Source organism: Mustela putorius, unplaced genomic scaffold, assembly GCF_011764305.1.
Source record: "Mustela putorius furo isolate JIRA1106 unplaced genomic scaffold, ASM1176430v1.1 tig00003987_pilon_pilon_pilon, whole genome shotgun sequence".
Taxonomy (NCBI): Eukaryota; Metazoa; Chordata; class Mammalia; order Carnivora; family Mustelidae; genus Mustela; species Mustela putorius.
In genome coordinates, this window is record NW_025422126.1 from 3,191,501 (window position 1) to 3,219,448 (window position 27,948).

At 49.2% G+C, this 27,948-nt stretch overlaps 3 protein-coding genes across 6 annotated transcripts; 1 reads left to right on the forward strand and 2 right to left on the reverse strand.

Moving 5' to 3' along the window:
• The first annotated feature begins 60 nt into the window (after positions 1–60).
• Positions 61–26,053, forward strand: LRTOMT (leucine rich transmembrane and O-methyltransferase domain containing). Of its 3 annotated transcripts, XM_045071281.1 has the most exons (10): positions 61–168; positions 5,881–5,963; positions 6,582–6,719; positions 10,954–11,159; positions 12,084–12,232; positions 12,482–12,638; positions 20,835–20,979; positions 21,830–22,102; positions 23,191–23,387; positions 23,887–26,053. In XM_045071281.1, the coding sequence occupies exons 3-10, from the start codon at positions 6,638–6,640 to the stop codon at positions 24,205–24,207; spliced, it is 1,530 nt and encodes a 509-aa protein (XP_044927216.1). In that variant the 5' UTR covers positions 61–168; positions 5,881–5,963; positions 6,582–6,637; the 3' UTR covers positions 24,208–26,053.
• On the reverse strand, positions 13,435–19,057 carry LAMTOR1 (late endosomal/lysosomal adaptor, MAPK and MTOR activator 1). Its single transcript, XM_004768159.3, has 5 exons — positions 18,884–19,057; positions 15,207–15,352; positions 14,877–14,954; positions 14,397–14,523; positions 13,435–14,066 (listed from the first exon to the last, which is right to left on the reverse strand). The coding sequence occupies exons 1-5, from the start codon at positions 18,923–18,925 to the stop codon at positions 13,974–13,976; spliced, it is 486 nt and encodes a 161-aa protein (XP_004768216.1). The 5' UTR covers positions 18,926–19,057; the 3' UTR covers positions 13,435–13,973.
• On the reverse strand, positions 24,858–27,948 carry ANAPC15 (anaphase promoting complex subunit 15). Of its 2 annotated transcripts, none has more exons than XM_013064286.2 (6): positions 27,828–27,948; positions 27,154–27,250; positions 26,349–26,473; positions 25,806–25,865; positions 25,341–25,478; positions 24,858–25,203 (listed from the first exon to the last, which is right to left on the reverse strand). In XM_013064286.2, the coding sequence occupies exons 3-6, from the start codon at positions 26,466–26,468 to the stop codon at positions 25,144–25,146; spliced, it is 378 nt and encodes a 125-aa protein (XP_012919740.1). In that variant the 5' UTR covers positions 26,469–26,473; positions 27,154–27,250; positions 27,828–27,948; the 3' UTR covers positions 24,858–25,143. The 2 variants fall into 2 exon arrangements, with proteins under 2 accessions (XP_012919740.1, XP_012919741.1); XM_013064287.2 differs by having other exon boundaries at positions 24,858–25,191; positions 27,828–27,944.

Genomic DNA, 27,948 nt, shown 5'->3' on the forward strand with positions numbered 1-27,948 from the left:
CCCAGCACGTCCCGCGGCTTTGGAGCCCCGCCCCTAGCGAACTACAGCTCCCGGTAGGCATAGCCGTAGCACTTACGGAGTGTGGCGGGGATACGGTGGTGAGGCTAGTTACCATGGAGTTGGCGCTGAGGTAGTGGGACGCCGAGGCTGGAGGGAAAGCAACTGCGGGTGAGTCGGGCGGGAAAACAGAAAAGTCGTTCTAGGGAACCATTCGCTCTCTGGAGAGATTAAGCAATTTCCTTTTCGGGGACTGAGAAACCCCCCCGCACACACCCCTTTCCCCCTTTCACAATGAACAAGACAAGACATCCATACGGAATGGACCTGGGGAGGGAAGGGGAACGAGATACATACCCACAGGGATTTGGGGGCGCTTAAGAACATCTCCTGTCACAAACCTGGGACCCCCTAATACGGATGCGTCAAGTCCCTGACAGTGGAAGATAAGAAGTACCCTCAGAAAATGGGTTGGTTTTTCCTGTGATGATGAACTGAGACCTCTTCAAGACATGGAAGTAGAATTAGAGAATTAGAGCACGCCCTAATACTGGAGATGTATGAGGCTTGACTTTTCTCTTTCCTTACAGTAAGGAAGATCCCAGGGTACCGCCTCCTCCTCAGGGTCAGCAGCATCTGCCCACACACACGCATTAGGGGTTCTGTCCCTAAATTACTTCTCCCTATGGTCTGCTTCTCCTAGCTCTATGGTTAGAGTCTGATTCCTTTTACAGTCTTCATGACAGATTATATTAGGCAACTTACCCAGTTCATTCACATTCAGTCTCTCTTTTGAGTTTTGAGTCAAGGATATTTATCCCCATTTTACAGATTGGAAAACTGAAACCCAAAGAGGAACAGAGACTTGCCCAAGGCCACACACCAAATTGGTGACAGCTTGGGACCATACCCCAATTTGCCAGTTTCCAGCCAAGTCACTAACTTGAGTTTACAGCCTGTTTAGCTTAAGGACTTGTTCCAAGGAGTAAACTGCCCCAGGATAGCAGCTAGGTTGAATCTTGGACTTCCCTGTGGCACCTGGGAATAAAACCTCCCAGAATACACTAGATTATGTGGCCGACTTTTCATGACACTTTGATTTTTCTTCCACCTATAGCCCATAAACAGAAACCCTCTCTAGGCCAGGCCATTCAGACTCCTATCAGATCTTATCTGATTATTCCTCAAAACTTCCTGTGCCATCATACTACTACTTACCTAAGAGTAAGTAGAGAGGGAAGAAACAGGCTAACAAGAAATCAAATTACAATTGTTAGTAACTTCAAAAACTGAAAACAAATTTTCATCAACTGGGACTGGTTAAACTTAACTAAATGAAGTGGGGTACACACAAATTCTATTCAATACTCTGCAATTATTAAAAAGGGTGAGTTTAGGGGCACATGGCACATGGGTGCTCAGTCAGTGAAGCAACTGCCTTCGACTCAGGTCATGATCTCAGCATCTTGGGATCAAGCCCTGCATCTGGCTCCCTGCTCAGCAGGGAATCTGCTTCTCCCTCTATAAACAAATATATACTATATATACAAATATATACAAATATATATACAAATATATACTATATACTATAAACAAATAGTATATGTTTATTTAAAAATATATATCGCTTCTCGGCCTTTTGGCTAAGATCAAGTGTATTTAAAAATATACACGATTTTGTATATCTCCCTTCTAAGAGGTTATAATTCCAAATATTAATCATGTTTTTGATCAGATGGAGACTCAGACTTTTAGTTTCTACTTGATGTACTTCTCTATGTTGTTTGGTTTTATTTAGCGATCATATTAACTTTTAAAATAAAATAAAACCAGTAGAAGATATTTCCAATTTGGGAAGGAAAAATTCCAAAACAAGACAAGTATGCCTCTAAACTTGTCATTTGTCAAGTCAGTCTGGACAGATGAGGAAGGCACTAGGATCTGACTGGGCATGAGGCAGAATAGCAGCTGGGAAAGACTGACTCCAGAAATTCGGGGCGCCTGGGTGGCTCAGTGGGTTAAAGCCTCTGCCTTCAGATCAGGTCATGATCCTAGGGTCCTGGGATCTAACCCCACATCGGGCTCTCTGCTCTCAGGGGAGCCTGCTTCCTCCTCTCTCTGCCTGCCTCTCTTACTACTTGTGATCTCTGTCTGTGAAATAAATGAATAAAATCTTTAAAAAAAAAAAAAAAGAGAGAGAGAGAAAGAAAGAAAGAAAGAATGCAACCACTGGGGCGCCTGGGTGGCTCAGTCAGTTAAGCATTTGCGTTCGACTTAGGTCATGATCCCAGGGTCCTGGGATTGAGCCCCACATCGGGCTCCCTGCTCGGCGGAGATCCTGCTGCTCTGCCTCCTTGTGCTTTCTATCACTTTGTCAAATAAATAAGTAAGATCTTTAAAAAACAAACAAGCAAAAACAAACAAACAAACAAGCATACAAACAAGGTTCTGAAGTGAGAAAAGCAACAAGGTTTTGTCAGTTCTACCCAGCAGCCAGGTATACCAATGTGACACCTGAAGACACTAATTCATTTTTTTCATTTATCTATTATCCATTTGTTCATCAAGACTTTAGTGAAGACACACTCTTTGCCAGGCTCAGTACAGAGTAATGGTAGGAGGAGAGAAATAATTCTGACTTCTGTCCCTGGCCTTGAGCTTACAGGGAAGAAACAGGAGGTAGTTTATAAAGAAATGAGTATAGGGGCGCCTGGGTGGCTCAGTGGGTTAAAGCCTCTGCCTTTGGCTCAGGTCGTGGTCCCAGGGTCCTGGGATCGAGCCCCGCGTTGGGCTCTCTGCTCAGCAGAGAGCCTGCTCCCCCGCCCCCCCTCTTTCTGCCTGCCTCTCTGCCTACTTATGATCTCTGTCTGTCATATAAATAATAAATAAAATCTTAAAAAAAAAAAAAAAAAAAAGGAAAAGAAAAGAAAAAAGAAATGAGTACAGGGTCACCTGGCTGGCTCAATCAGTAGAGTGTGTGACTTTCTATCTCAGAGTCATGAGTTCAAGCCACACAGGGCATAGAGCCTACTTTAGGAAGGGGGGTTGGTTTCTCAAGTGGCTCAGTTGGTTAAGTATCCAGTTCCGGGGTTGGTTGCCTAAGTAGCTCAGTTGGTCATGTGTCTGACTCTTGATTTCAGTTCAGGTCTTGGTCTTGGGGTCATGGGATTGAACCCCATGTCAGGTTCCCAACTTAGTGGGGAGTCTGCTTGATATGCTCTCCCTTTGCCCCTCCTCCCACTCACATGTGCATGCTCTCTCTCAAATAAATCTTTTTTAAAAAGGGAAAAAAGAAATGAGTACAGATAATACAACTGCTTCAGTGTATTAGTACTAGCACCTGCTGCAGGGCATACAATAGCTCTCAAGATAGGTTTGTCTCCATTTTACAGATGAGGAAACAGTCTTTGATAAAACTTTATTCAAAGTACAGTAGGGGTATGTATCAGTTAGCTATTGCTGTATAACAAACCATCCAAAAACCATAGTGACTTATGATCTGTATTACTGCTTCTAAGTCTCTAAGTCAGCCATAGGTTTCTTCTGGTCTTGGCTGGGCTCATTCATGTATCTGCAGGTACCTGTGACTATCCTGAACTTTGAATTGGTGTAGGCTGGCTATTGGCTAGTCTAGGATGGCCTCAGCTGGGAACACTAACTCTCTGCACATAATTCACCTGCATATGTTTGTCACATCCCTCCAGTAAGGTAGCCGTTTTCTCTTGGCACAGGCAAAGAGCAAGAGGGCAAGCCCTCTCTTTAAGCTTTCTGTTTGCTTCATGTTTACTAACATCCACTGGCCAAAGCAAGTCACATGGCTGAGCCCAGCATCACAGTGAATAAAACTACAGAGTTAAAGGGCAAAAAAATAGATACCAGGGAGACCTGGAATAGGAATAATCAAGGGAATCAATCTACCACAGAACACAATCAATTTTATCTGGAAAGACAGACTTCATCAAAGAGGGTATACTAGGCCTGAGTATTAAAACATGAGAATATTCACTAAGTAGGCAGCTGTTTCTTAGAACTGGATGCAGGCTGGTTTGCCACAATCAATGGAAACCTAGTAGGCTTTTCTGCGCTCATGACAGACAGGGTTCTCTTATTTGTTATCTTGGCTTCATTCCTTCTGGTCAGGCATAGGGCAGCGGGCACTCCATAAATGTTTGCAGAATTGAATTGAGTTTCTTACTGTGAATGAGGTGTGGACTGAAAAAGCTGAACCTGGGAGCCAATTGTTAGAAAGAGCAGCTTACCATCAACACTAGCAAAACAGAAAGCCTTGTATTTGGCAGTTTCTCATTCATTCCTCCCACAAGCATTTCTTGAGTGCCTGTTGTAAGCCAGGTTCTGTGTCAGATGATGAATAAGACACAGTGCTAGCTCACAGCCTGGGCTACTATTGAAATGGAGAAGAATAACAACCATTTCCAACTGGCAAATTTATCTAAACTACTGAGGGCTGCATTTTTAATACTAACTCATCCAGAAAAATACATCAGGAGTTGGTATGACACAAAGTCAGTTTTTAGGAACTGCACTGAGTTAGGTTCTCTGATGGTCAAGGAAACTAATAGTCAAATTCTGCCCTTAAATATTTTAAGCTAAAATCCATGTCCAGTAGTGCAGAACTCTGAGGTCCCAACCCAGGACTTTGAAAAAAGTATCTAGTCTTGCTCAGAGGCATCAAAACTGTTGTAGGTGCTCTAGTGGAATGGGCTTCTCTGTTTAGGGGAGAACACAAGCCAGGTTCCTCTATTTCCAGAAAAGTCTGTGTTCTTTGTTGTCTGTCTGTTGTCTGTTTGTATATTTGATACCTAAAAGATGCAAGTCTCCCTAATTAAGTCTGTACCCACCAGGCCAGTCCTGATTTGACAGAGAACTCAACTGTGAAGTGACTCAAGGTGGCACTTCCACAAAGCACAGCTGAGACTGTTGCTTTTTGAGAGGAAGACATTCACTTTCCATTCCTGTACATGTTAAATCACAAAAAATTAGTCAAACTCTATTAAGCTTAAGTGGAATTATACACTATCAAGTCCACGGTTTTTAAGAGAAATCATTTTAAGAAAATGTGTGGATCTCATTTTCTGCATACAATCTATTTGCTGCTTTGACTCAAATGGTAAGAACTGCATATCCTGAGGTTTCCTTTTTTACTTTGGCTGTCAGGAATTTCAGAGATAACATAGGCCAGTTCCTAATTCTGTGGTGCATCTCTTTGTCTTCCTTTAATCTACTTTCCGATCTTTCTCTTCCTTGGTTTCCATTTCCTACATCTGCCCTATCAGTCTGGTAGCCACTAGTCACCTGCAGCTGTTGTGCACTTGCCAGGTAGCTTCTGTAAAATACCTCCATTGTTAATAGCAATTATATGTTGAGTATTATTTTGGATATATTGGGTTAAATAAAATATATTAAGCTTTACCTTTTTCTTTGGACTTTTCTTCTTATAGCTACTAGAAAATTTTAAATTACATATGTGAAAAAATTATATATGTGGCTTGCATTTGCAGTGTTCATTATATTTAGTTGGACAGCTCTGTTCTCTAAGAAATCATCCTGTTTTGAGTGTGTTGTTATGAACTACCTCAAATCATTTTGGAAACCAGGTGAAGTAGTGAGCAAAGGTGACGACAGCAGTGGATGAAGTGAGGAAGGGGAGGTTGACTGGGACATGTCTTTGTCAGTCTATGTGTCTTTTGTTTGTGCCTGTCACATAGAAAACCCCTTGGTAAAGTGTGTTTTGAGCTTTCTTCTTCCCAGGTGAGTAGTATTCGCACTTCCCCAGCCTCTGGAAAATTTCTCAGCTTTACGTGAGCTAAACAATTGGAAAGGATCTGATAAGACAATTGATAACACTGTGTTCACCCCTCTCAGGGGTATTTCCATTTTAACAGAAAACAATCCCTGAACCCAAAGGAATGAATCCCTAATGGTGGAGTTTCAGGCATTGGTGACAGGTGAGTGAGTGAGGTAGACTCCGGTTTGATGTGTAGGTGCTTATATACGTAGGAGTACATTTGGCATGTGGCTGAAAGTAGGGTCTGTGGATGGAGAAGTGGGGTTGACAGACAAGCTGAACAAGCTGACCCTGGCTGTGTCGGACTGGCAAAGGGCTGTCAGACACCAGGTCCAATGCAGGCCCTCCGGGTTTGTTAAGCAATAGAATAGCCCAGTTGATGTCACTGGAGTGTGGGTACCAAGGCAGCCTCCATGGTAACTACTGTGGAGTAGCACAAAGGGCCTCAGTGTAGGATTCAGGAGTGTATGATTGCAGTCTACACTGACTCACTGGCTTAACTCTGGGCAAGTGCTTTCACCTGGGGTCTCAGTTTCTTCGTGTGGAAAGCAGAAATGGGTGTTACAACTATCAATAAGCTCTAAGGGATGTAAAGGTGTTCTGAGAAGTAGAAAGTGCCCTACAAATGCAAGGAATGGTGATTACTATCTTAAAATAGAAATGCAGCCAGGCAAGCCTGGGGTGGTGGAGGGCAGAAAGCAAGGGTACAGGGCTCTGGGGTTACCTGGAAGCCTAAGCCCCTTGTACCTGGAATACCAGTCCTTCTTATCACCCCCAGGCTGAACCCGGACTCCCAGGGCCAGTGCTTACACCTGACAAATGATGGCCTGAGCTATGAGCAGACAGGACTATATGAACACTTCGGTGCAAGAGCCCCCTCTTGACTACTCCTTCCGAAGCATCCACGTGATCCAAGGTCAGCCCACAGAGCACAGCACTCCACTCACCATGGCAGCAGGCTGGGTATGGTCCCTAGGGAGAGACCAGTCTTTTAAGAGCCTAAAGAGAGTCTTCCTGTGTGCTTGCAGATTTTTTTTTTTTTTTGACGTTTTTGAGAGGAGTAGGGGGTAAGGAGGTGGCAGGAGTGGAAGGGGTAACTGATCACCTTCAAAAGAATCCCCACTACAGCAGTAAAGTCGGGTGAAGAATAGTGGGAAAACCAGTTTATTAGCCAATGGTTTTATTCTCCTGTCTTTACCTGAAGAGAGGAAGAAATGAATGAAAACACAGGCAGAATCCTATCTCCTCTGAGGACACAAGCCTATTCTGATCACTGGTAAAACATGCAGGGTCTCATTATTAACAACTGGCATGTTTCCAGTTTAAATATTTATTAGTAAATACCTTATGCTTATCCCAGGCCTACCCAAGCTTATTCTGTCATCACCCACAATTATTGCAGCTTCCAGCACTGCCCAAGCTTATTCCCATTTTATTAATGAGTTTCTTTGGAAATAGGTGGCTCAGGGAGGCTCTTAGCAGTATCCTATTCTCAGAGGAAGATGCTTCTTCCCAAGGAAGTTCTATCCCTTACATTTGCTCTCACAGAACCCATGCTGGCACCCATATATCCTAGACCCAGATCTGGCTTCGTTTTTTCCTCACAGGCAACTGGGGGCTACTTTTAAGCTCAGGAAGAAGGCAAATAGTTATCCAGGAGGTACAAGCCTTGGCTTGAGTTTGGGATACTACTGGGTTTGCACCAGCCACAGTGGTAACTTATATTCTCTCAGGAGCACACACCGACCCACTATGATCTTTATTTATTGTGCATAGCATCACTTCTGATGTAGTCTGTGATTCACAAGGGTTTTAGCTGTGATAATCCTGAATGAGAGGTGGCAGGTGACGAAGTATGGCTCCTGCCTACCCTGGGAATTCCCAGCTCTGAGTGGGGAAATAGAGCTTTGCACTGCTTTGCGCTCTGTGGAACCTTCTTAATGAGGGGAGAAAACATCCACTACAACCATGGGTAACTCCATAGCACAAACCATGGGCCATACAGATGCCAGCTCCCTCATTCAATGGTTATTTACTGAGCATCTACTATTTAGTAAGCGCACATGTATACATACCTGCCAGATTCCTTGCTGTGTCTTGTAAGGAGGGGAACAGGGGAAGCATATCCAGCCCCCAAAAGGCCAGTCCCCTCAGGTTCCCCGGAGCTTGTGGAAAGAATCTGGGACTACTTGATAGACTACTTGCTAATGTAATCAGTAGATGGATTATAGATTCTGAAATGCTGGCGACTCTAGACCACATTCAACCCACAGACCTCTGACTTTTTACGAACCTACAGTATTAAGGGAGTCTGCCATGAGATACTTACCAATCCCTTCCATTATGGGGTGAGGGATGATGTGAGGAAGTTATCAAACTAACTCCTACCCTTTAAGGAAACATGGAAAAGTCGTGTGGCAACCCTTCAGAAATAGAAGAATCATGCTTTTCCGGTGTGCCTGGGGCTAGGCACTTCCCAATTCTTTGGGCACTAATATCTGTGCTCCATTTTCCAGACCTGCCTTGGCCTACTCTGAACTAGGCAGCTTCAACAGATCCTTAAGCAATGCAGTACCCTGGTGGAATCTGAAGGGAACAAACCTGTAGCAGTGGGATACCCCATTCCACTCTTGATATCGGCAGCCCAGATGGGAGCCTTAAGTTTTCGGCAACACAGTCCCACCAGTGGCTACTTCTGAGCTGGAGAGCTGCCCATGCTGTATGGCATTCCTCAAGCTATTGCCTCATCAGGCTGGATGCTAATCTATATGTGGGTTTATTTTAACCCTTTTATTCAGCTGTATCATTTCATTGGGAGTTCTCAGGATATGTTGGGGCCAGGGGCAGGATTAGGAGTTCATTCACAAGCTCAATTACTGTGCTCCAGTGCCCTTCTGCCACTTCCCCCCAACCTCAGGCCCTGACTGTAGCTCCTGCTAACTCCAGCACTAAGGCAGAGAGCCATCTGGTGGATGCTGGCTGACCTGCAGCTGAGGAGGAGAGGAAGTTACTTACTGGGTGGAGGTAGAAGGAAGTGTGTCCCGTAAGAGCTCAGGGGAGTGAAAGGCAGCGGCCAGCTTCAGCAAATCCAATACTTTCTTCCCCGGATGCAGCTTTAGACAAGTAATGAGAGGCTTGGGGCAAGAGGAAATATACAGTCCCCTCAGCCATAGCCAGTATCTGGTTCTGACTCTGCCACTGTGAGTCTGGGCAGGACCCAGCCTCTCCGGACCTCATTTGTCAGAAAGGGTTGGGGGGTGGATCTACACAGATGGTTTATAACATCCCTGTTTTCCTTATTCTCTCTCCTCTGCCGAACTTTCTGCCAGTGTTGTTTACACTACTTGCTTAAATTTCCTTAACCTGTTTACTCTTGAACTCAGTCCAATGTAGCTTCTGGCCCCAGGCCCTTGTGATTTCACTGTATCCGCCTTCACCAGGATCACCAAGGGCTTGAGTTGCCAAAATTACTTTTCAGTCCTTATCTCCTTGAAATTCACTCCTATAAACTATGAACTCCCTGAGCATCTGTAAAAGTTATCTTCTTGTGGTTCTCCCTCCCTGTCCTTCCCTCATTACTCATCATTATTTAATAGACGCCCCCTCCTCTCTACCCTCACTCTCCGTGTAGAATCCCCTCTATTTCTCTAACTTGTACACCTTCTATACTAATGATTCTCGTCCATCTCCGGAGCTTCAGACCTTCGTATCCAACAGCCTGCTTGGCTTCTTCACCTCTTTGTTACAGGAGCCTCAGATATACACCAAGGACAAGGCTGAACTCACCTTTTTTTTTTTTTTTAAACTCCTCACCTTTTCAACCTTAGTTTGTCTTTTTCTTTTTTCTTTTTTCTTTTTTTTTTTTTAAGATTTTATTTATTTATTTGACAGAGAGAGATCACAAGTAGGCAGAGACGCAGGCAGAGAGAGAGAGAGGAGGAAACAGGCTCCCTGCTGAGCAGAGAGCCTGATGCGGGACTCGATCCCAGGACCCTGAGATCATGACCTGAGCCAAAGGCAGCGGCTTAACCCACTGAGCCACCCATGCGCCCATTTTGTCTTTTTCTAATTCCTTATCAGTCCCCTAAATAAGAAACTGGGCACTGCCCTTGATTATTCTTTTACCCTTACATCCAGTCAACCACGAAGTCATGCTTATTCTCTTCCTCTCACCTCTTGCCTGGATGACTGAAAGAGCCACACTGGTCTTCCAGTCCCACCCACTCCCTTTAATCCATCTCCACACTAAAGCTTCAGAATGATCTTTTTGCAATGAAAGATTTGGATCACCCTTTGCTTTAACCCTCCAATGGCTTCCCGTCACCTACAGAATAAAGTCCAAACTACTCTGCCTGGCTTTCAAGGCTTGTTGGCTTTTCACTCCATGTCCCACCTTGCACAGTATGTGCATACATGCCCTTTCCCACCTCTGTGCCTCTGCTTGGGTGCCTCTCACCCTTTCCACCCTTTGCCTGGTTAAGGTCTCCTAATCCACTGAACTCCATCTTAGGTTTCGACTTCCCTGAGTTCCCAGAAGAGTCCTTCTTTATGATTCCGTCACTATCACATTGCCAGTTTGTTTTCATCCTGCCTATATGAGCTCCTCCAAGGCACAAAATCTGCCTTATCCCTACCCTGTTACTCATCCAGAACTTGGCACAGAACTTTACCACTATACATCCAGTATCTGGCACATACACAGTTGCTTAGCAGTAATTCGAGAGAGGGACATCAGAGGGTGTTGTACTGAAGTGAATACTCTGGGCTCTACCAGTGGATAATTCTAGATTTTGTGCTATAATCATCTTGGTCAAGTCTGACAATTATAGTTCTTAGTTTCCATAAAGTGGGAATGATTTTGCCTCCCACACCCCCAAAAGGGGTGGCATATAGAGGACCCAATGATAGAACAGACATGAGAGGACCATGGGATGCAAACCAAGAATTTGGGATGGCAAGTCTTTGACCCTTAGTCCAAGTTTACTTGGACTCCTGGGGCCTGTGGGAGTGATACTAGACTCAAGCATGAGGCTATGGTCCTGCCAGTACCCCCAGCTCTAGCACAGGCTGTAAATCCTCCCAGCTCTGTTCCTTCCCATCCCTAAGGCAGAAAAGCAGAGACAATAACCCACGTCTCACTGTCCCCACAGACCTGTTGAGTGAGGAGCCTCGGACAGGGCTACGACCACTAAGGCACTCAAAGTCAGGGAAGTCACTAACCCAGTCCCTGTGGCTGAACAACAATGTCCTCAATGACCTGAGAGACTTTAGCCATGTGGTTTCACTGCTTCTGGAGCATCCAGAGAACCTGGCCTGGATCGACCTGTCCTTCAACGACCTGACTTCCATCGACCCTGTGAGTCCCCAGCACTGTGATTTAGTCACAGGGTGGGCCCGACGCCAACTTGTCCAACCCCCAGCCTCTCCATCTCCCACGTCTTTCAGGAAGTAGTGCAGCAGCAGGCTGCTGTCCAAGTACATGGCTATGGGCTCAGACAGACGTAGGTTCAAATCCTAGGTTTGTCTCTTACTGTAGGACTTTGGGCAAGATACCCCACCTTTCAAAATCTGTCTCCCTGTCTGAAAAAATGAGGAGCATGTGCTCCCACCAAACATAAAGGTTTTGTGAGGAAAGCCAAATGGCATGTAGCAGGCTCCAATAACACAACAGCTTTTGTTATCAGGCACCCTCTGTGCCTTGTGCAGAGTTTGTCTGTGGAAGAGACAGATGAAGTACAGCACTTATTTTCCATGAACTCAGACTCAAGTTTTAAGAAATAAACACATTGACCTTTTCTTGTCCAGGATCCCTACCAGAGGAAAAAAGCAGCTGGAGCATGAGCTGGAAACGATTCCCTGGGTTGTAGATTGTAATTTTGTAATTGTAAATTTGAAAGCTTCTCTTCTGTACCTGGTGAGATGCTATCCCTGTCCCTTGTTGTGAAAGAATCTTAGATCTCCAACACTAAAAAGGTCTTCCGTGTAGGGGCAATTGAGGCTCGGGGGGAGCAGGAGTGCCTATTCATCTGGCAAGTCAGTGGCTGTGCTAGGCTGCCGGTCCATACCTCCCATCCCTCAGAGCACAGTTCTGTGCCAACATGGTACCCCTGTACCCATTCAGAGTAAAACAACAAGTAGGTCAGAGTTATCCAGAATGGCTGCAGGGGGGTAGCAGACTGGAAAGCAAGTTGTTTCCCAGACTCTTCCTTCTTTGCCCACCAGTCCTGAGCACCAATCCAGGGCTCTGCCCATCCTGGCTTTCGGTTTCCTTCCCCAACAGGTCCTGACAACTTTCTTCAACCTCAGTGTACTCTATCTCCACGGCAACAGCATCCAGCGCCTGGGAGAGGTGAACAAGTTGGCTGTCCTCCCACGGCTCCGGAGCCTGACACTCCACGGGAATCCCATAGAGGAAGAGAAGGGGTATAGGTAAGTGCCCTGACCCCAAAGCTGAGCTCCCCGAGGGCAAGGAGGTGGGGAGAGAAGAAATCCAACACCAGTGTTCTGCCATGCTAGGGCAGAGAAGGGAGTGGCGACCTTTAGGCATGTCTTACTATCCATCAGGGGAGACTCTGTCTCCCCCCAAATTATCCTTTGGTCCCTCCATTCCTTGCAGTTAGGGGAGAGAGCAGCAGCTGGTGGAGGGGGAAGGAGGTTCTGGTGGGGGCTGGCCCCCAGCCCAAGTCTTCCCCACAGGCAGTATGTGCTGTGCACCCTGCCCCGTATCACCACATTCGACTTCAGCGGGGTCACCAAAGCAGACCGTACCACAGCTGAAGTGTGGAAACGCATGAACATCAAGCCCAAGAAGGTCCGGATCAAGCAGAATGCACTCTGAGGCTCCCAGGGCCCCAGCAGTCCTAAAGGCCGAAGACAATCAATTTGGTTTAACAATAAACGATCGGAGCAGTTGAGCAGATGTGAAGTCACCTGTGCCATGTACAAATGTCCTCTGCCTCAGGCAATAGTCAGTAGCTCCGGTCTTAACTTCACCAATGGAGGGAGGCAGAGGAGGGAAAGGCCTTTTGGCCTGGGACGTAGACCTTTTGACCTGGTTTACTGTATGGTCTTGAGAAACTTACCTTATCTCTCTGGGCCCCTTTTTAAAAAACTCTTCAGTTCAGATAGAGGTTAGAGCTGCTTCAAAGAGCACCAAGTTTCTGTGAGTACACCTCAGAGAAGATGCTAGACCCCCCGCTTCAATCAGATCAGAGTAGCTCCACTCTGTTTTACATGCTGGTGTTCTGCTTGAGATTTCATCAGATAAATAGAATCTTCTGCTTGAAAACAGTGGCTTGCTGGCTCCGTATCAAGTACCCTTGGTCTGCCTTTACCCCTCAACCCTGGGCTTGTTGGTAATTCCACTGCACCTGAAGCAGGGCCCCCAACAGTGACAGCTGCCTTGGATTCCAGTTTGTTCAGTTTGGACACTATTCACTGGAGAAGGGACAAGCAGTCTTATCCAATCTGAGGTTAGCCCAGGCCATTTCCAGCTAAGACCTGGGAACTCTGAACCCTTATCTCCTGGATTCCTCTCAATGGCCCTAGAAGATGTACCTCCCACCCCATCTCGCTGCTCACAGACCAGAAGTACTAGGGTGGTGGGCAGGACAGAGGGGCTGCAACCAGCACACAGATGAATACACTTCCTTTATCGAGGGCGACAAACCAAAACAAAACCCCAAAACCCCAAACATGTAAAAACCCAGGGTGCTAGAAATACAAACTCAATTCATTCAAATTCAAGCTTGTCCAGACCCTGGTCATAAACCCTCATGAGGTGCATGTGAGCACCAAGTCAGGGAGGGGGGAAAGGAGTGAGGCCAAGAGAAAGGGTGGGAAGAGGGCCCCCACAGGCCCCCTAGGGATCACCCTCACAGTGGTACCTCCAACTTCCCAGTGACAGTGAAGACCTACTAGGCTCTAACCTTTTGATCCCCACCCCATCCCTGGCCAGGGCTTTGAATGCCAGTCCCAAATGGTTCTGCCCTCCCTTGCTCCGTCCTCAAGTGCTGAGGCTTCCGGCCTCACTCTTCTCCTCCTCCACACTCTTCTCTGTGATTAGTAGCAGGTCAGGGTGCTGTGAGAGCCGCAGTAAGGCTGGGGGCCAGGGGAGGCAGGGTGGAGATGGGGTGGAGAGAAGAGCAGAGCTGTCCAAGGATCCCTCTCTTCACGGGATTCCGAACTGTACAACCAGCTCCTCTTTTGCGTCCACTCGGATCTGAGAAAGTGCACTGTAGGCATAAGCAGCTATCCTGGAGACCTGGGACAGAGGGGCCAGGGACGAGAGGAACAGAGAGGGGCAGTGAGAAGGGAGATTGGGTGGCAAGAGAGGAGGGGATGGTGGGGGACAGGAAGCCAAAGAGGAAAGCAGGGATGGGACAGACAGCAAAGAACAAGGAGAGGGGGCGGTAGAATAAGGGTAGAAACAAGAATATACAAAGTACAAGAGGTGAGAGTGAGTTGGGTACTTGAGCTACCAGGCTCCCTAACTCCACCTCTCTACTGCCTCTGAGACAGAGAAGGTGACCCCTCTGCCACAGCCTGGGCCTGGAGGGAAGGGTAGGCAGGGGCGGGCCCATGGGCGGCTCACCTGCTGCAAGTCGGAGAAGGGGACAGGCTCGCTGGCCAGCACTTGGTGGGGCTGGCTGGTGAGAGACGGCAGCGGCGGCAGCTTCTTCCAGTGGGTCAGGCTGCTGCTTAGCACAGCCAAGCGGGTGCTGGCCAAGAGGATGGATGGGAGTGCGCAGTCAGACCAGTCTGCTTTGCCCAGCCCAGCCCAGCCCAGGCAAGCCTTGTTCCTTCAGGCCAGAGAAGGGTGACAGGCACCTCCGCTCACCACGACTTGCTCCAGGCCCACCTCCCTCAGCCTCCTCACCCCTGCAGGCCACGGGGCAAACAGGGCTGACATAAACATCTGTATGGTACCAGGGATTTGCTGTCAGTCTCCTGCGCTGCACCCAAACAAGAAGCCTGGACTGCGGCTCAGGCTCCAAAGCTGGGTAAGGGGTGAAGGGGCAGGAAGGAGCCCAAGTAGCCTGAGTGGGGGCCACCGAAGCTGGCCGGGCCTCACCTGTATTGCCTTGCCCGGTCCATGTACTCATGCTGCTCCATGCCCTGGGAGTCCGCGGCAGACACGTCAATGATGTTGCTTTGGGGAGAGGAGGCAGAGGGAACATGACAGGTGCTTCAAAAGGGACACAAAGGATTCCCTGCCAAGTGCCGACTCCAAGGCTATCTGACACCAGTATCCCTGCCTGCCCAGTGGAGCAGGGCTGGGCCCAGAGGCACCTCTAGCTGTTGACCTTGCCCATCCCCCCTGTCCTGGGCCACCCAGTCCCTCTATCCCATCCTTTAACATGGATGGTGAAGCTCTGCTCAGGCTTGGGCCTGTGGTGCTCACCTGGCTGTCTTAGCAAGAATGGAGGAGAGCAAGGCCTGCTCATCTGTGCGAGTGGGAGGCAGGCTGTGGTAGTTGGGCTCGGCTCCATTGAGGGCTTTGGTAGGGGGGCTGCTAGGGTCCAGCAGCAGCTTCCGTTCCTCTCGGTCCTAGGATGGGCCAAAGGGGAGAAGTCGGCCCTAGAGACTTTAGTCCAACACCTGCCTTTCCTGGGCTCTCCTCTCAGCCCACCTCTGACCTTTAACCACCAAGAAATATCCTAAGTGTATGGAATGTCAGCTAAGGCTCAGTCCTGCCTGCCCTTGGGAGCTCGGCTGAGTTGGTGGTCTGGGATGAATCAGAGTGGAACCAAGCAGTCCTAGAGGCCCTAAGAAGATGGACAGAGGCACAAAGCATGTATCCAGTAACACCTCTAGAGCTTCACAGAACATTCTAGTGCCTGATGCAGGTCAGGAGATCCCCCAGACAATTCTATTCCTCGTATAATGTCGGGACAGGAGTCCTAGCCTCTGGGTCACACAGTCCCACTGTGCCCCCTCCTTGAGGGCAGGTCCCTTCTACTCTCAAGTGTTCACTCTCCTCTGATGCTCTCTTCATACATGACTCCCAGAACCAAACTTGATGCACCTGGTGAAGCCAGACCTGACAATGGAGCTGCTCCCTCCCTTACCATGCCAGCACACCTCTAGCAGTGTGGTTCTGCTTTTTCAGTCACCTACGTTGATCATCACAGCCCCCAGAACTAACCTTGGGCCAGACCAAGTTTCCCTGTCCCTCACAATTCTGTGTATATTTCTCTTCATCCTCATCTACTGCAATCTCTCTGAATATGACCCTGCCTTGAGCCCATCCGCAGCAAATCCCCGCTGGCTTTGTGTCAGCTACAAATTGGATAAGCAGACCTGCTGGGTATCTATCCAAGCCATAAAGAGTAAGTGTGCCCAGGACAAAGCCAAGGACAAGGGGCCTATCCTGCCTAATGCTGACTCACCAACTCTCAATGCCAGACCACCAGCGCTCCACTCCAGGCCACTTTCAGTTCCTACCACAAACCTTCCCACTGCAGGCTCCTGGCTCCCCTGGCCACAGCGCTCCTTACAGAGGGGCCACTTCCTCCTGCTAGCCTGCCCCACCCTAAGGCAGGCCCAGCCTTTTCACAATACTCTTTGTTCTAAAGCCTAGGTTGTCCACGTGTCCCCAGTTCCCAACAACACAGGACAAGAGCTGTGGGATTCTGCCCTATCACTTCCCAACTCCTCAACACAGCCCCTCCTCCTTAAAACACAGGGTAAGTGTGAAAGGGCCAGAAAGACAAAATGCTTGCCAGAGATCTGGCTCCCTAATGAACCCTGAGTTTGCTTCCTGTGTGTCATCCTTCCCCCAAGCAGACAGATCTTCCTGCAGGACAGGGCAGTTTTCCCCCCATCAGGGGTTCTTCAAGAACCATGTTTTCCTGACACCTAGACTCCCTGAAAAGGCCAGGCTTGTGGACATCACAGTGGACAAATAACTTCACTTCCCCCCCTCACAGAAGGCCAAGTGCAGCATGGAGGGGATTTTCACACCCTGAGTCAGTGTCAACCCAAGGGTCAGGATTTCACCGTCTACCCTAGCACAGACACATGTATGTGGCCTGCCCATGACTACTATGGGCAAAGCTGAAAGAGACAGCTTGGCCCAATGGATAAAGCACATGGCTTGGTATCAAGACACCACAGCTACGGCACTACTCAGCTCTGTATCATTGGCTAAACCATTTCGTCTCTCTAAACTTTCTTCTTGCCATTAAATACACAATCTGTACCTATAGGACAAAACATTTTGCAAAAATCAAATGAAAGAACTATAAAGGCCTTTGAAAAATGTATCATACATTCTTTATTAAAATAAAGGAGCAGAGATAAGAGTGGGAGAGGGGCCTATCCCAAGAGTTGAGAGAGGGACTCTTAGTGAATGGTTTGGCATAGACTTTTGCCACACAAAGCCTTAAATCACCCAGCACAGATCGAGCACTGTTCTGGGGGTTAAAACCAGAAGTGGGAGTCTGTCAAGAAAGTGAAAATCAGGAGAGCAGCAAACTAGAAGCTGGTATCCTTTCTTAGAAGGCACTACCACTTCTTGAACCCTTCATTCCTTCCAAGAGTCTGTTTTACTCTTTAGGACACAATTTCCCACAGTTTTCCCAGTAGGCAGGAATACTGTGTCCTCTAGGAGGCTGGGATAAAGTGAGGGGTAGTGGGCATGAGGTACGCCTAACATAAGGTATAGGAAATAAGAGTATGTGTTCACTGAGTGTTTCGGAAATTAATGAGGCCCAGGTGCCACCCATACTTCTTATACAAATGACATTTTCCTAACCTTAACTCCTTAACCCAAAATAGGTTCATGTGAGTCACTGGGGAAAGACCTACTTCCCAAATACCAGTAACAAAATCCATTTCTGTGACCATTTTCCCCACCAGACTTTGGGCTACTTGCTGAAATCTTTCTATCCTGTGTCTAGAATGTGCTGAAATGTAGAATCCAGGCTTAGAGACAATCAAAAAGGTGAGTGGCCAAAAGCTTGAGACTTCATCCTCAGGAAGGTCTCCCTACTCCTAAAAGGAGATCAAGCACGCAGGGCAGGTTTAAGGTGGGGAGAAGTGAGAATGCACCAAGATGAAGAGGGAGAATTTAAAACTGCACAGGTTTCTCAGCCTAGTCCCTGTGCAAAAGGATCAGATCTACAGTCAAATTCCCAAGACAGGCCCCTCTCTAGCTGGAAGAACCTTCAGGCCCCAAGCAAAAACTGCACTGAGGCAGCCCAAACTGAGCTCCCTATCCCGCCTCCCTAAGCCAATCCAGTCAAGGCGGAAACCCACTTTGTAGCTTCCCAAATAACTTCCCACATGCCTCGATGTCTTCACTGTCTCTATCAAATTCTTCGCTGGCCAACTCAAATGCCACCTACTTCCAGAGGCCTTTTCTTTCTTTCTTTTCTTTCTTTTTTTTTTTTTAAGATTTTATTTATTTATTTAACAGACAGAGATCACATGTAGGCAGAGAGGCAGGCAGAGAGAGGGGTGGGGGAAGCAGGCTCCCTGCTGAGCAGAGAGCCCGATGCGGGGCTTGATCCCAGGACCCTGAGATCATGACCTGAGCCGAAGGCAGAGGCTTAACCCACTGAGCCAACCCAGGCACCCCACCAGAGGCCTTTTCTGACCACAAACCAGCAGTGACCTTACTTCTTCAACCCAGGGGCTGAGATCCTATACCAATTCCTGATTCATGTCAGGACAAATGAACTCTTAGCCTCAGCTTACCTGTCTCTAGAATGGATTCACAAAGCCCGCTCACACAAGCACAGAAAAGGCACAGAAAGCTGGGAAGGCAGGGTTTCCCAGAGACCGAGGTTGAAGAACCTAAACGCTATAAAGGTTTAAGGGTGAGATAAGATAAAAGGGGTGGGGCGAGCGGGATAGACAGGTTCCTGCACACCCCACTGCGGAGACTGTGGAGAAGCTGGGGCTTTAACAGGGGTAGGAGCCTGGGCAGGCGTCTCCTCTGTAATCTGTCCCCTCCCGGCCTCCGTACTATATGAACCCCGCAGTCCTACTCCTGCTCTTCTGCAGGTTTTCTTCTGGGCCCCACGCCCCAGCCTCTCAACCCTCATTCCCGAGCCTCGCCCGCCGCGGCCGCACCTGGTCCGAGTCCTCGTTCTCGCTGCTGTAGCAGCACCCCATGGCCGGGGTCGGGCCGGGCACTCAGGCCGCGCCGAGGAGGGACGGCGTCCGTCAGGAGCCCTTCCGGTCACATGACCCGTGGCTGCATCCAGCAAGCAGCCACCAGCCTCCCCGCCTATCCCTTCCCAGAGTCGCGCCGCGGCTGCCGCAATACTGCCTTCCGGCCCCGCCTCCACCGCGTGATCATCGCCAACCAATAGGCAGGCTCACCTCCTTTGACAAAACGCAAGACACGTGACTCGATGAAAGGGGGGGCGGATCACATGACTTCAGCTTCTTGGAGCTCGCGTTTTCTTCCACCGGCTCTAGAGGTCCTCCTCCTATTTGGTGGGGTGGCTGCTAGGCTACCTTTCTGAGGCAATGAGTGAACTTATACCAAATGCTATCATGATTTGCTATCCTAAATGCCATTGGAGGGGCTTGTGGGATTGAGGCTCCAAGCTTCTAGAGCACAACGTTTGTATACAAACTTTGGACCCAGAGATGCCCAGCCCGCAGTTGTGGACACCTAAAGAGTATGGCGCCCAACGGAGTTCTCAGCACCTACTGAGGATCGGAAACTTACTGGAAGAAAAGGTCTTATTCCTACGCAAACCGGAGCAGAGCTCAATCCTAGAAGAGAGAGAGCGCCTCACGGGCTTTGCCCTCAGGCATTTCTCGTCAATCTTAATGGCCTTTTTACAGCAATCATAGTAATCTAACACAATGCTGTTTTCTTAGAACCATCCCATAGCTTCTCTTGGACGCTGAACACAGGTCCACGTATGTCATTCAAGATCTTGCAGACCCTCTCACCTGCCTCCCATTCCAGCATCTGGGTCATGGAGGTTGGTAGTGATTGTGGTGGCAGTGCAGGGATGACTGGAGTGATGCCTCACTAGCCATAAGAAAATACTTGCGGGCGCCTGGGTGGCTCAGTGGTTAAGCCGCTGCCTTCGGCTCAGGTCATGATCTCAGGGTCCTGGGATCGAGTCCCGCATCGGGCTCTCTGCTCAGCAGGGAGCCTGCTTCCTCCTCTCTCTCTGCCTGCCTCTCTGCCTACTTGTGATTTCTCTCTGTCAAATAAATAAATAAATAAATCTTAAAAAAAAAAATAAAATAAAAAAAGAAAATACTTGCAGTTCCCTAACTGACCTAGCTATTCCACGTGTGCCTGGAACATTGTCTCCCCACCAGGTCTGTCTTCTGTCTTCAACCCTCACTACAAACAGTATTTTCCTGATTGCCATCTTCAATCCCATTATTTGGGAATGTCTAGCTCCCTGTGCTTAATTCTTATCATGTTGATTCCTTCATTTATCTTATCAAAAACTACTGTCTCAGGGTGCAAGGGTGGCTCATTGAGTTAAAGCCTCTGCCTTCGGTTCAGGTCATGATCCCAGAGTCCTGGGATCGATCCCCACACCCGGCTCTCTCCACAGGGAGCCTGCTTCCTCCTCTCTCTCTCTCTCTCTCTCTGCCTGCCTCTCTGCCAACTTGTGATCTGTCAAATAAATAAAAATCTTTAAAAAAAAATACTGTTCCTGATGTGCCACACACCCTTCTGTCAAGATACATAGCAGTTCACAAAACAGTGCAAAGAGCACTGCATTATGTCTATTCTACATTTCTGGATCAGTATCTTCATTCAAACTTGGAGTTCCTGGAGGAAGGGGGCAAGACCTGACTCCCTTCTGAAACCCACATCCTGGCATTTGCTTAGCAAAAAGTTGAATTTTGAATTACTTGAATTTTGAATACACTTTGGCTCACACCATGCCCTGTTGTCCTGATACAAGGAGTTAGAAGAGAGGTCACCAAACCCAGTAGCTCTTATTACCCCTCAGATCAAGACCCTGAAGTTCGGTACATTTTTTTCAGGAGTTGAGAAGTGTAAGAGTCAGCCCCACCTTGTTCCTGCAGCTAGTAACCTGAACTGCAGGTCTCAGGTGACAGCAGCAACTCTGCATCAATAATTGAAAGCAGGTCCAGCCCGCCTCAGGGTTTTCTGGCCCCAAGGACTCCCCCTCCTTTCCTATGCTCTGATCGTCCCCAAGCAGGAGCCTCCAGCCCAGGTAAGCAGGGCTCTTGAGTGTGGGTTCCCAAGCACATCAGTTCAAACTCACTATCACTCACCTACTCACATCCATTTATACACTCTTACTTTCAATTTCAGTCCCCACCATCACCAGGGGCCTCACAAGGGGCAGATCTGGAGGAAAGGGAGGATGGTCCAGGGCAAGCCAAAGGAGAAGGCACTTACCCCTATAGGGGACGAGGAAGAAGAAGAGGCTTAAGTGAGGGGGCTGTGTGCTGTGTGTGTTTACACTTGTAAAAGGAATTCTGAGGGAGAACAGAAAAGCTGAATGCAGGGGAGGGGAAACAGGACTGGAGAGGATATAGGATCAAGGACTCCTCCCACCCTCAAGGAAGACCAGATGGAGGGGTGGGAAGAAATCTCATTCTAACACCCTATGGAGTATTTTGATTGCCTTCTATTAAGGCAGCACATAGGGCCTGAAGGGGTTTCTGACTACAAATCTGTGCTCTTTTGCTCTACATTAATGGGTCAGAGAAGAAAAGGCAGAGGGTGAAGAGGGTAGAGGATATCTCAGAGGAGGTCTGCGAAAGCAGTCCAGAGATGAGGAAATGAGGAGAAACGGGTAGAAGAAGCAAGGTAAAGATAGGACCAAGGGACAGAAGTGGGAAGAGGTGGCTTGGGGGTGGGAGCAAAACATAGACTAGCGTGAAGTCCTTGAAAGTGCATGGGCTTGAAATCAGACCAATTCAGATTCAAATCCCAGTTCTGCTGTGTGACTCTGGACAAAAGTGTCTTTTGAGCTATGGTCTTTAAAATATAGAGATAATACAAATGACAAGCAATGATGCATGTGGGTTTCCCTCCCTGCCTCCCTTCACACCCAGTCCTGGTAGGGACCATGTCCCCTGCCATCGCACTGGCCTTCCTGCCCCTGGTGGTGACATTGCTGGTGCGGTACCGGCACTACTTCCGACTGCTGGTGCGTATGGTCTTGCTGCGGAGCCTCCGAGATTGCCTTTCAGGGCTGCGGATTGAGGAGCGGGCCTTCAGCTATGTGCTCACCCATGCCCTGCCTGGGGACCCCAGTCACATCCTCACCACCCTGGACCATTGGAGCAGCCACTGCGAGTACCTGGGCCACATGGGGCCTGTCAAAGGTCAGTGTTCCTTAACCGTCTGCTCTAGGAAGCACCCCCAAGATGGTAAGGAAGGTCTGGGATCTGCCGCTGCCTACTGGGTGCCCTCGGCAGGTCCTGATCCTCTCTGGGGCTCTTTTTTTCCCTCTACAAATGAGAGGGCTAGGCAAAGTTATTCATTCATCTAGCAAACACTTATTGCCACCCTTTTGTACTAGGCCTGTACTAGGTGCTGGGTGGGAAAAGGAGGCAGAGGCCACAAATGCTGGCCTCAAAGGAGACATAATACAAAGGGAATAACCATCATAGTACATAAACCATAATTTTGTAATTACCTGTCCTAAATATTTCTCCCCACACCGTGGAGTCTTCCACATCCCATTCAGGGTAGCTGCCTGGCTTTGTCTGAATCCCAGCTTCTGGCACAAGTGCTTTTAGAGTCTGAAGAAATTTTTCAAATTCCAAGGTTAGAAAGATATTCAATGAATAAAACAAGGGGGCGTGAAACTGGGAAGTTCTAGCAAAGGTTTCTGTTGGTTGTTTCTACTTGAGCCCTCCTGGACGAAGCAACACTTACACACAGCCTAGAATTGCTTCCCGCTTGGCCAAGCAGATAAACACAGGGGTGGGGAGGGGCAAAATCAGCCACATATACTAATGCAGCATGATGGAATGAGCCAGCACTGACTTGGCGGATTCTGGCCACAGTGTATGGAAGGGCTGTGATACAGGCTACAGATGGGAAGAACTGGAAAGATTGGCTAGGATCGGATCCAAGAAGATTGGCTAGGATCGGATCCAAGAAGGTCCTGAATGTCAGGCTGAGGATCTCAAGTTCAATCTCAAAGTCCTTGATGATCATAGGAACCAAGGAACAAAGGGTCAGATTTGTTTGTTGGAAAGATGCCTGATGGGTGGTATGAAGAAGAGAGTGAAGAAGGCAAGCCTGGAGGGGGAAGAGCACCAGTGGGGCAGCTGGAACTATAGTCTGAGAAGACCCCAGCTGGTTGGGGGTTGCAGTGAGGCAGGTGGGCATTTGAGATCCCTTTCTGTCAGGGGTCCTACATCCGTCTCCCACATCTGCTGCAACAGCCCTATTTCCCCCCCAGGTCAGATCCTGATGCGGCTGGTGGAGGAAAGGGCCCCTGCTTCTGTGCTAGAGCTGGGCACCCACTGCGGGTACTCCACATTGCTTATTGCCCGTGCCCTACCGCCCGGGGGCCGCCTTCTCACCGTGGAGTGGGACCCACGCATGGCAGCAGTGGCCGAAAAACTCATTCGCCTGGCTGGCTTCGACGAGCGCACGGTCAGCCCCCACCTCCCAAACCCTTGTCTCTTCTCTTCCATGCCCAGCCTTGCCCGAGCCAGGCCTCTCCAGTAAGGGAATCCCACCTAGGAGAAGGCAGCAGCTCCACATAGGGGACTGTGACCCTGGGTGATGCATGAATTCCTGCCCTTCTGTTCCACATCATTTGCTCACATTTGCTGCTGGATGACAAAGGAGCAGTTAAGAGGAAGGTCTCTGGAGCTCAGCAAATCTGGGTCCAAACCTTCAGTCTACCCCTTGTGAGCTTTATGACCTTGGGCCAAGCACTTATTCCCTGAATCTCAGCTTCATCACTGACAGAATGGAAATCACAATACTGATGCTGACCTCTTGGGTTTGTTCTGAGGATAGAGGAAATGTGTGAACACTTGTGGGGTCCTAGGCCAGGACCTGGCGTAAAGTAAGCCAGATCATGCAAGAGTCTGGTGTGGGAGAACAGTCTCTCCCACCCTCATCTCCAGCTCCTTCTCCCCCACAGGTGGAGCTCATTGTGAGTAGCTCAGAGGAGGTGATCCCGTGCCTACGAACCCAGTACCAGCTGAACCGGGCAGACATGGTGCTCCTGGCACACCGGCCCCGATGTTACCTGCGGGACCTGCAGCTGCTGGAGGCCCATGCCCTGCTGCCAGCTGGTGCCACTGTGTTGGCTGACCACGTGCTCTTCCCGGGTGCACCTCGCTTCCTGCAGTATGCCAAGAGCTGTGGCCGCTACCGCTGCCGCCTCCACCACACTGGCCTCCCTGACTTCCCTGCTATAAAGGACGGCATAGCCCAGCTCACCTATACAGGGCCTGGCTAAGGTCTGGGCCCAGGGGTACTTACTGCTGCCCCTCCACCCCCACCCAAGCAAGGACCTGCAGAACATCCCCTACCCTCCCCGCTTGTGGCCTGACACGTGCTGGGCTCAGGGTGGTGGGAGGTTGTCCTCCCACCTGTGGCCTCCCATTCTGTTCCACACTGATTCAGGCATCAAGTTCTGTCAGATTGCTTGGTCTCACTGGCCCCTTTTCTTCCAGAGCAAGTCACAGATTAAGAGGCAAGAGTCCTAAGCTCCCAACCCAACTCTATCACTGATTTTCTGGGTGATTCCAAAGGACTCCCTGTGTTGCTCTGAGATTTAATCTGCTTTCTTAACACCAAGGATGCTGGCTGGAAGACTTCCAGGGGCCTTCCAGCTCTGGGCCTCAGAAAGCCAGCCCTCCCCAGCCCATGCAGTTCCAGGTGGGGTCAGAGGAAACAGAGAGGCTCTGAAGGAATGTATGAATATAATCTGGGCCAGAGAAAATGGTAATGGAGCCTGGGGCCAGGGCCACCCTGGCCTTCCTTAGCCCTGGACCACATGCTCAAGTAGGCTTGCCTGAAGTCCCCTGTGTGCCCTCTCCCTGAAGTTCAAGAGAAAGTTCTGGATTCCTCCGGGCCCCACCAACAAATAGGGAATAGACACGGGGGTCAGGGGGAATCAGTCCTGTGTCTTTATTAAAGGGGGTTAGAAAGAGACTATACCTGGCAACCAAAGGGTGAAGTACTAGGCAGAAAGGTGGGTTGGGCTCAGGCCCTGGGGAATCCAGGGCAAACTGATGGCCTGGGAGGGGCCACGGAGACCAGTTCCTGGCAGCAGCTGAAGAGATACCCAAGGGTAAGCTTTCAGCACTGGGGAAATCAGCTGGTTCTGCAGGGAATGCAGGGTAAGTTGGGCTGGCCTGGAATTTCCCTGAGGCCACTTTGCCTTGTCTACCTAGATCATCCACTGGTCCTGATCCTGTTCGTTGCCTTCCATGTCCACCTGGAGAGAAGGCTGGTGTGGGTGGGAAGGGGCCTCAGCCACCCGGCCTGCCCCAGTACCAGAACCAGCCCGTCTGGAACCACAATCTCTGTACCCCTTGGGCACCAGTTAAGTCAGGGGCAGGGGCCCTTCCCCACACCCCTGCCTACCTCATTGACCTCTCCATCATCAGGTGACTCATTGTAGTCATTCATCTCATCCATGTCCTGCATGTCCTCATCATCCTCTGAGTCCTCTTCACTATCTTCGTCATCATCTTCATCCTCCTCTTCCTCGTCATCATAGTGCTGGTGAGGCAGGGGAGAGCCTATAGGCTCTATAGGGCTTCCTGGACCAGTTCAAGTACTGCTCCACTTGAAGCCAGTCTCTGGGAACAACGAATGACCCTCCATTCCCCAACCATGCCCCACCCCTTTGAGTTTAGCAAGAAGATGCATGTTCTGCAGGACCTTAGTGCTGGGTCCAATGGCTACCTATTCTACCTCCCCTTTAGAGCCTCCACCCAGAGCTGAGGACCATAACTGCTCATGGGTCAGAGGCAGGACCTTCAGAAGTAGAGCAGAGCCTTAGCCCACCTGGGCCCCACACAAGCCCTACCTGCTGGAACCACTCACCTCTGAGGCTGGCTTGCCAATAGGTACCAAGTTGTTGTCTTTCTCTGCGATGCTCTGGAGCTGTGGCCAAAATGGGAGAAGAGCAGGGTCAGGGCCTGGGCAGGAGAGGTCAGGAACATGGTACTAGCCCACTGTGCCCCTAAGATGACCCCTCAAGTATGAAGAAGCTTCCTTCCAGTTTCCAGAAAGAAATCAATCCCTCTGTCTCTTATCATCTGCCACTTACTTATAAACTTGATCCAATTACATACATTCTCTGGGCTGTGGTTTCCTCATAAGATTATGTTAAGAATGAAGTGAGAAACTATCATTTTAGAATATCCCATCTACGAGGTCCTCAATAAAGTCAAAATTATGTCCTATGCTTTAGGGAAAAGAGCCTGGGCTCCAGTCTGGCCCAGAAGTCTAATGGGCCCACAGTAAATCGGAGTCCTACAAAGATGTCAAGCTAACCCTCCTTCCTCCCAGCTTGAGTATTCCCAACTCAGGGCAAAAAGCTATTCCCTGACTAAGGCTCCACCACTGTGTTAGGTCCTTACTCACCCAGGCCTGATGCTGTTGTTCTTGCTGCTGTAGCTCTGTCTCCTCCACACAGGGTCGATCCAGGTTAAACCACAATGTCTCCGTCACACGGGGGAAAAGTGAGGGAAACAAGGTGGACATGGCTCCTAGACTGAGGTAAAGGGCCAGGTGAAATCCAGCTACCAGGTGTCTTTGGTTGGGGTTTTATTTGGTTACAGTTTAATCTGGGGGTGAGGTGGAGAAGAAGGTAGCAGGGAAATAGCTTTTCTTGGTGGGAATTAGATAGACCTGGGTTTGATCCTGTTCCACCACTTACTAGCTGTTTTGACCTTGGCCTAGTCATTTAACCTCTCTGAGCCTCAGTTTCCTCATCTGTAAAATGGGGAATAATTATACTACACTCTCATGGTTATTCTGATAATTAATTCCCTTTATGGAGAAGTAAAGTGTTTAAACTGGTCAAGGCGGGGAAGAGATCTATGAATGCAGACCAACACTACAAAATTAGAACAAGGCTCCACTGACACTATCTTTACCTCCTCCAAACAGTAAAACCTACTTCTTGCCCCTCTATGATGATCCCTAACATACTTATCCCGTGTCAGAAGTTTAGGACTCTAATCACCTCTCTCCTGAACGAGAGCTAAACTGGGGTGGTGGTGAGGGGTTCCACGTGCAGTATGGTTCAGAAAGGCATGAGTAAATGGATAAGTAAATGGAAGGCTGAATGAACTATCATGTGAGAGAATAAGTAAATTCGGCAAGGATTAAGCAGCTGAGGGGGCTGACCAAAAGGTCCCAGAGAATCTGAATTAAAGTCTTTCACCTGACAGAAAAATTGAGGCCCTGCGACAGGCAACGACGGGCTCCAGATCATGAGTTGGGGCACTGAATTCCCACGGGGAAGAAATCGAGGCCAGGCACTAGAGGAGATGAGCAGGAGAAAAGCACCTACGTCTAGTTCTGCTTTTACCCTAAACTCATTTGACCGATACTGGGCCAGCCACTGCCCTTCCGTGAATCTCGGCTTCCCGTCCCATGACGTTAGCACAACAGCACCCAAGCTCACGTCCCCTACGCAGGAGAGGCCACTTAGACCGAGGCTCGGAAAAGCCACCCCTTGCCACCAAGCCACCGCCCATTCTTCGCTTATTATGATAATGCATGCGGGGTGGATCAACACGAAGAATGCAGGGGCGGGATTCGAAAAGGCATTTGCCCTTATAGGGTTACCAATAGCGAAAGGAACGGGGCCTGAGTAGGGCCAATTAACTGGAAGAAATGCTGGGTGACAGAAAGTGACACCAATGAGTGACGGATCTTGGGCGACGGGGTGGGGCTTGGCCTCGAGGAAGCGCCAATGAGCGGGAGCTCTTTACTGTTAAAAGGAGTCTGAACTGAAGGACCTGAGGAGCCGCGGCAGGGCCACGGATTTTCTCTGGGGGAGGGCGAAGAGAAGCGGCAGGGAGACAGCGGCCGCAGCCTGCCTTCTGTACTTACCGCGCCGGGAGGCGGTAGCCGGCGGCGACCCGGAAGCACTTCTCTCGGCCTGAGCGGAAGAACCCGCCAGAACCCGAGCAGCACCGGCGCGTGCGCCTTGGCTTTCTTTTGTTTCCCGCTC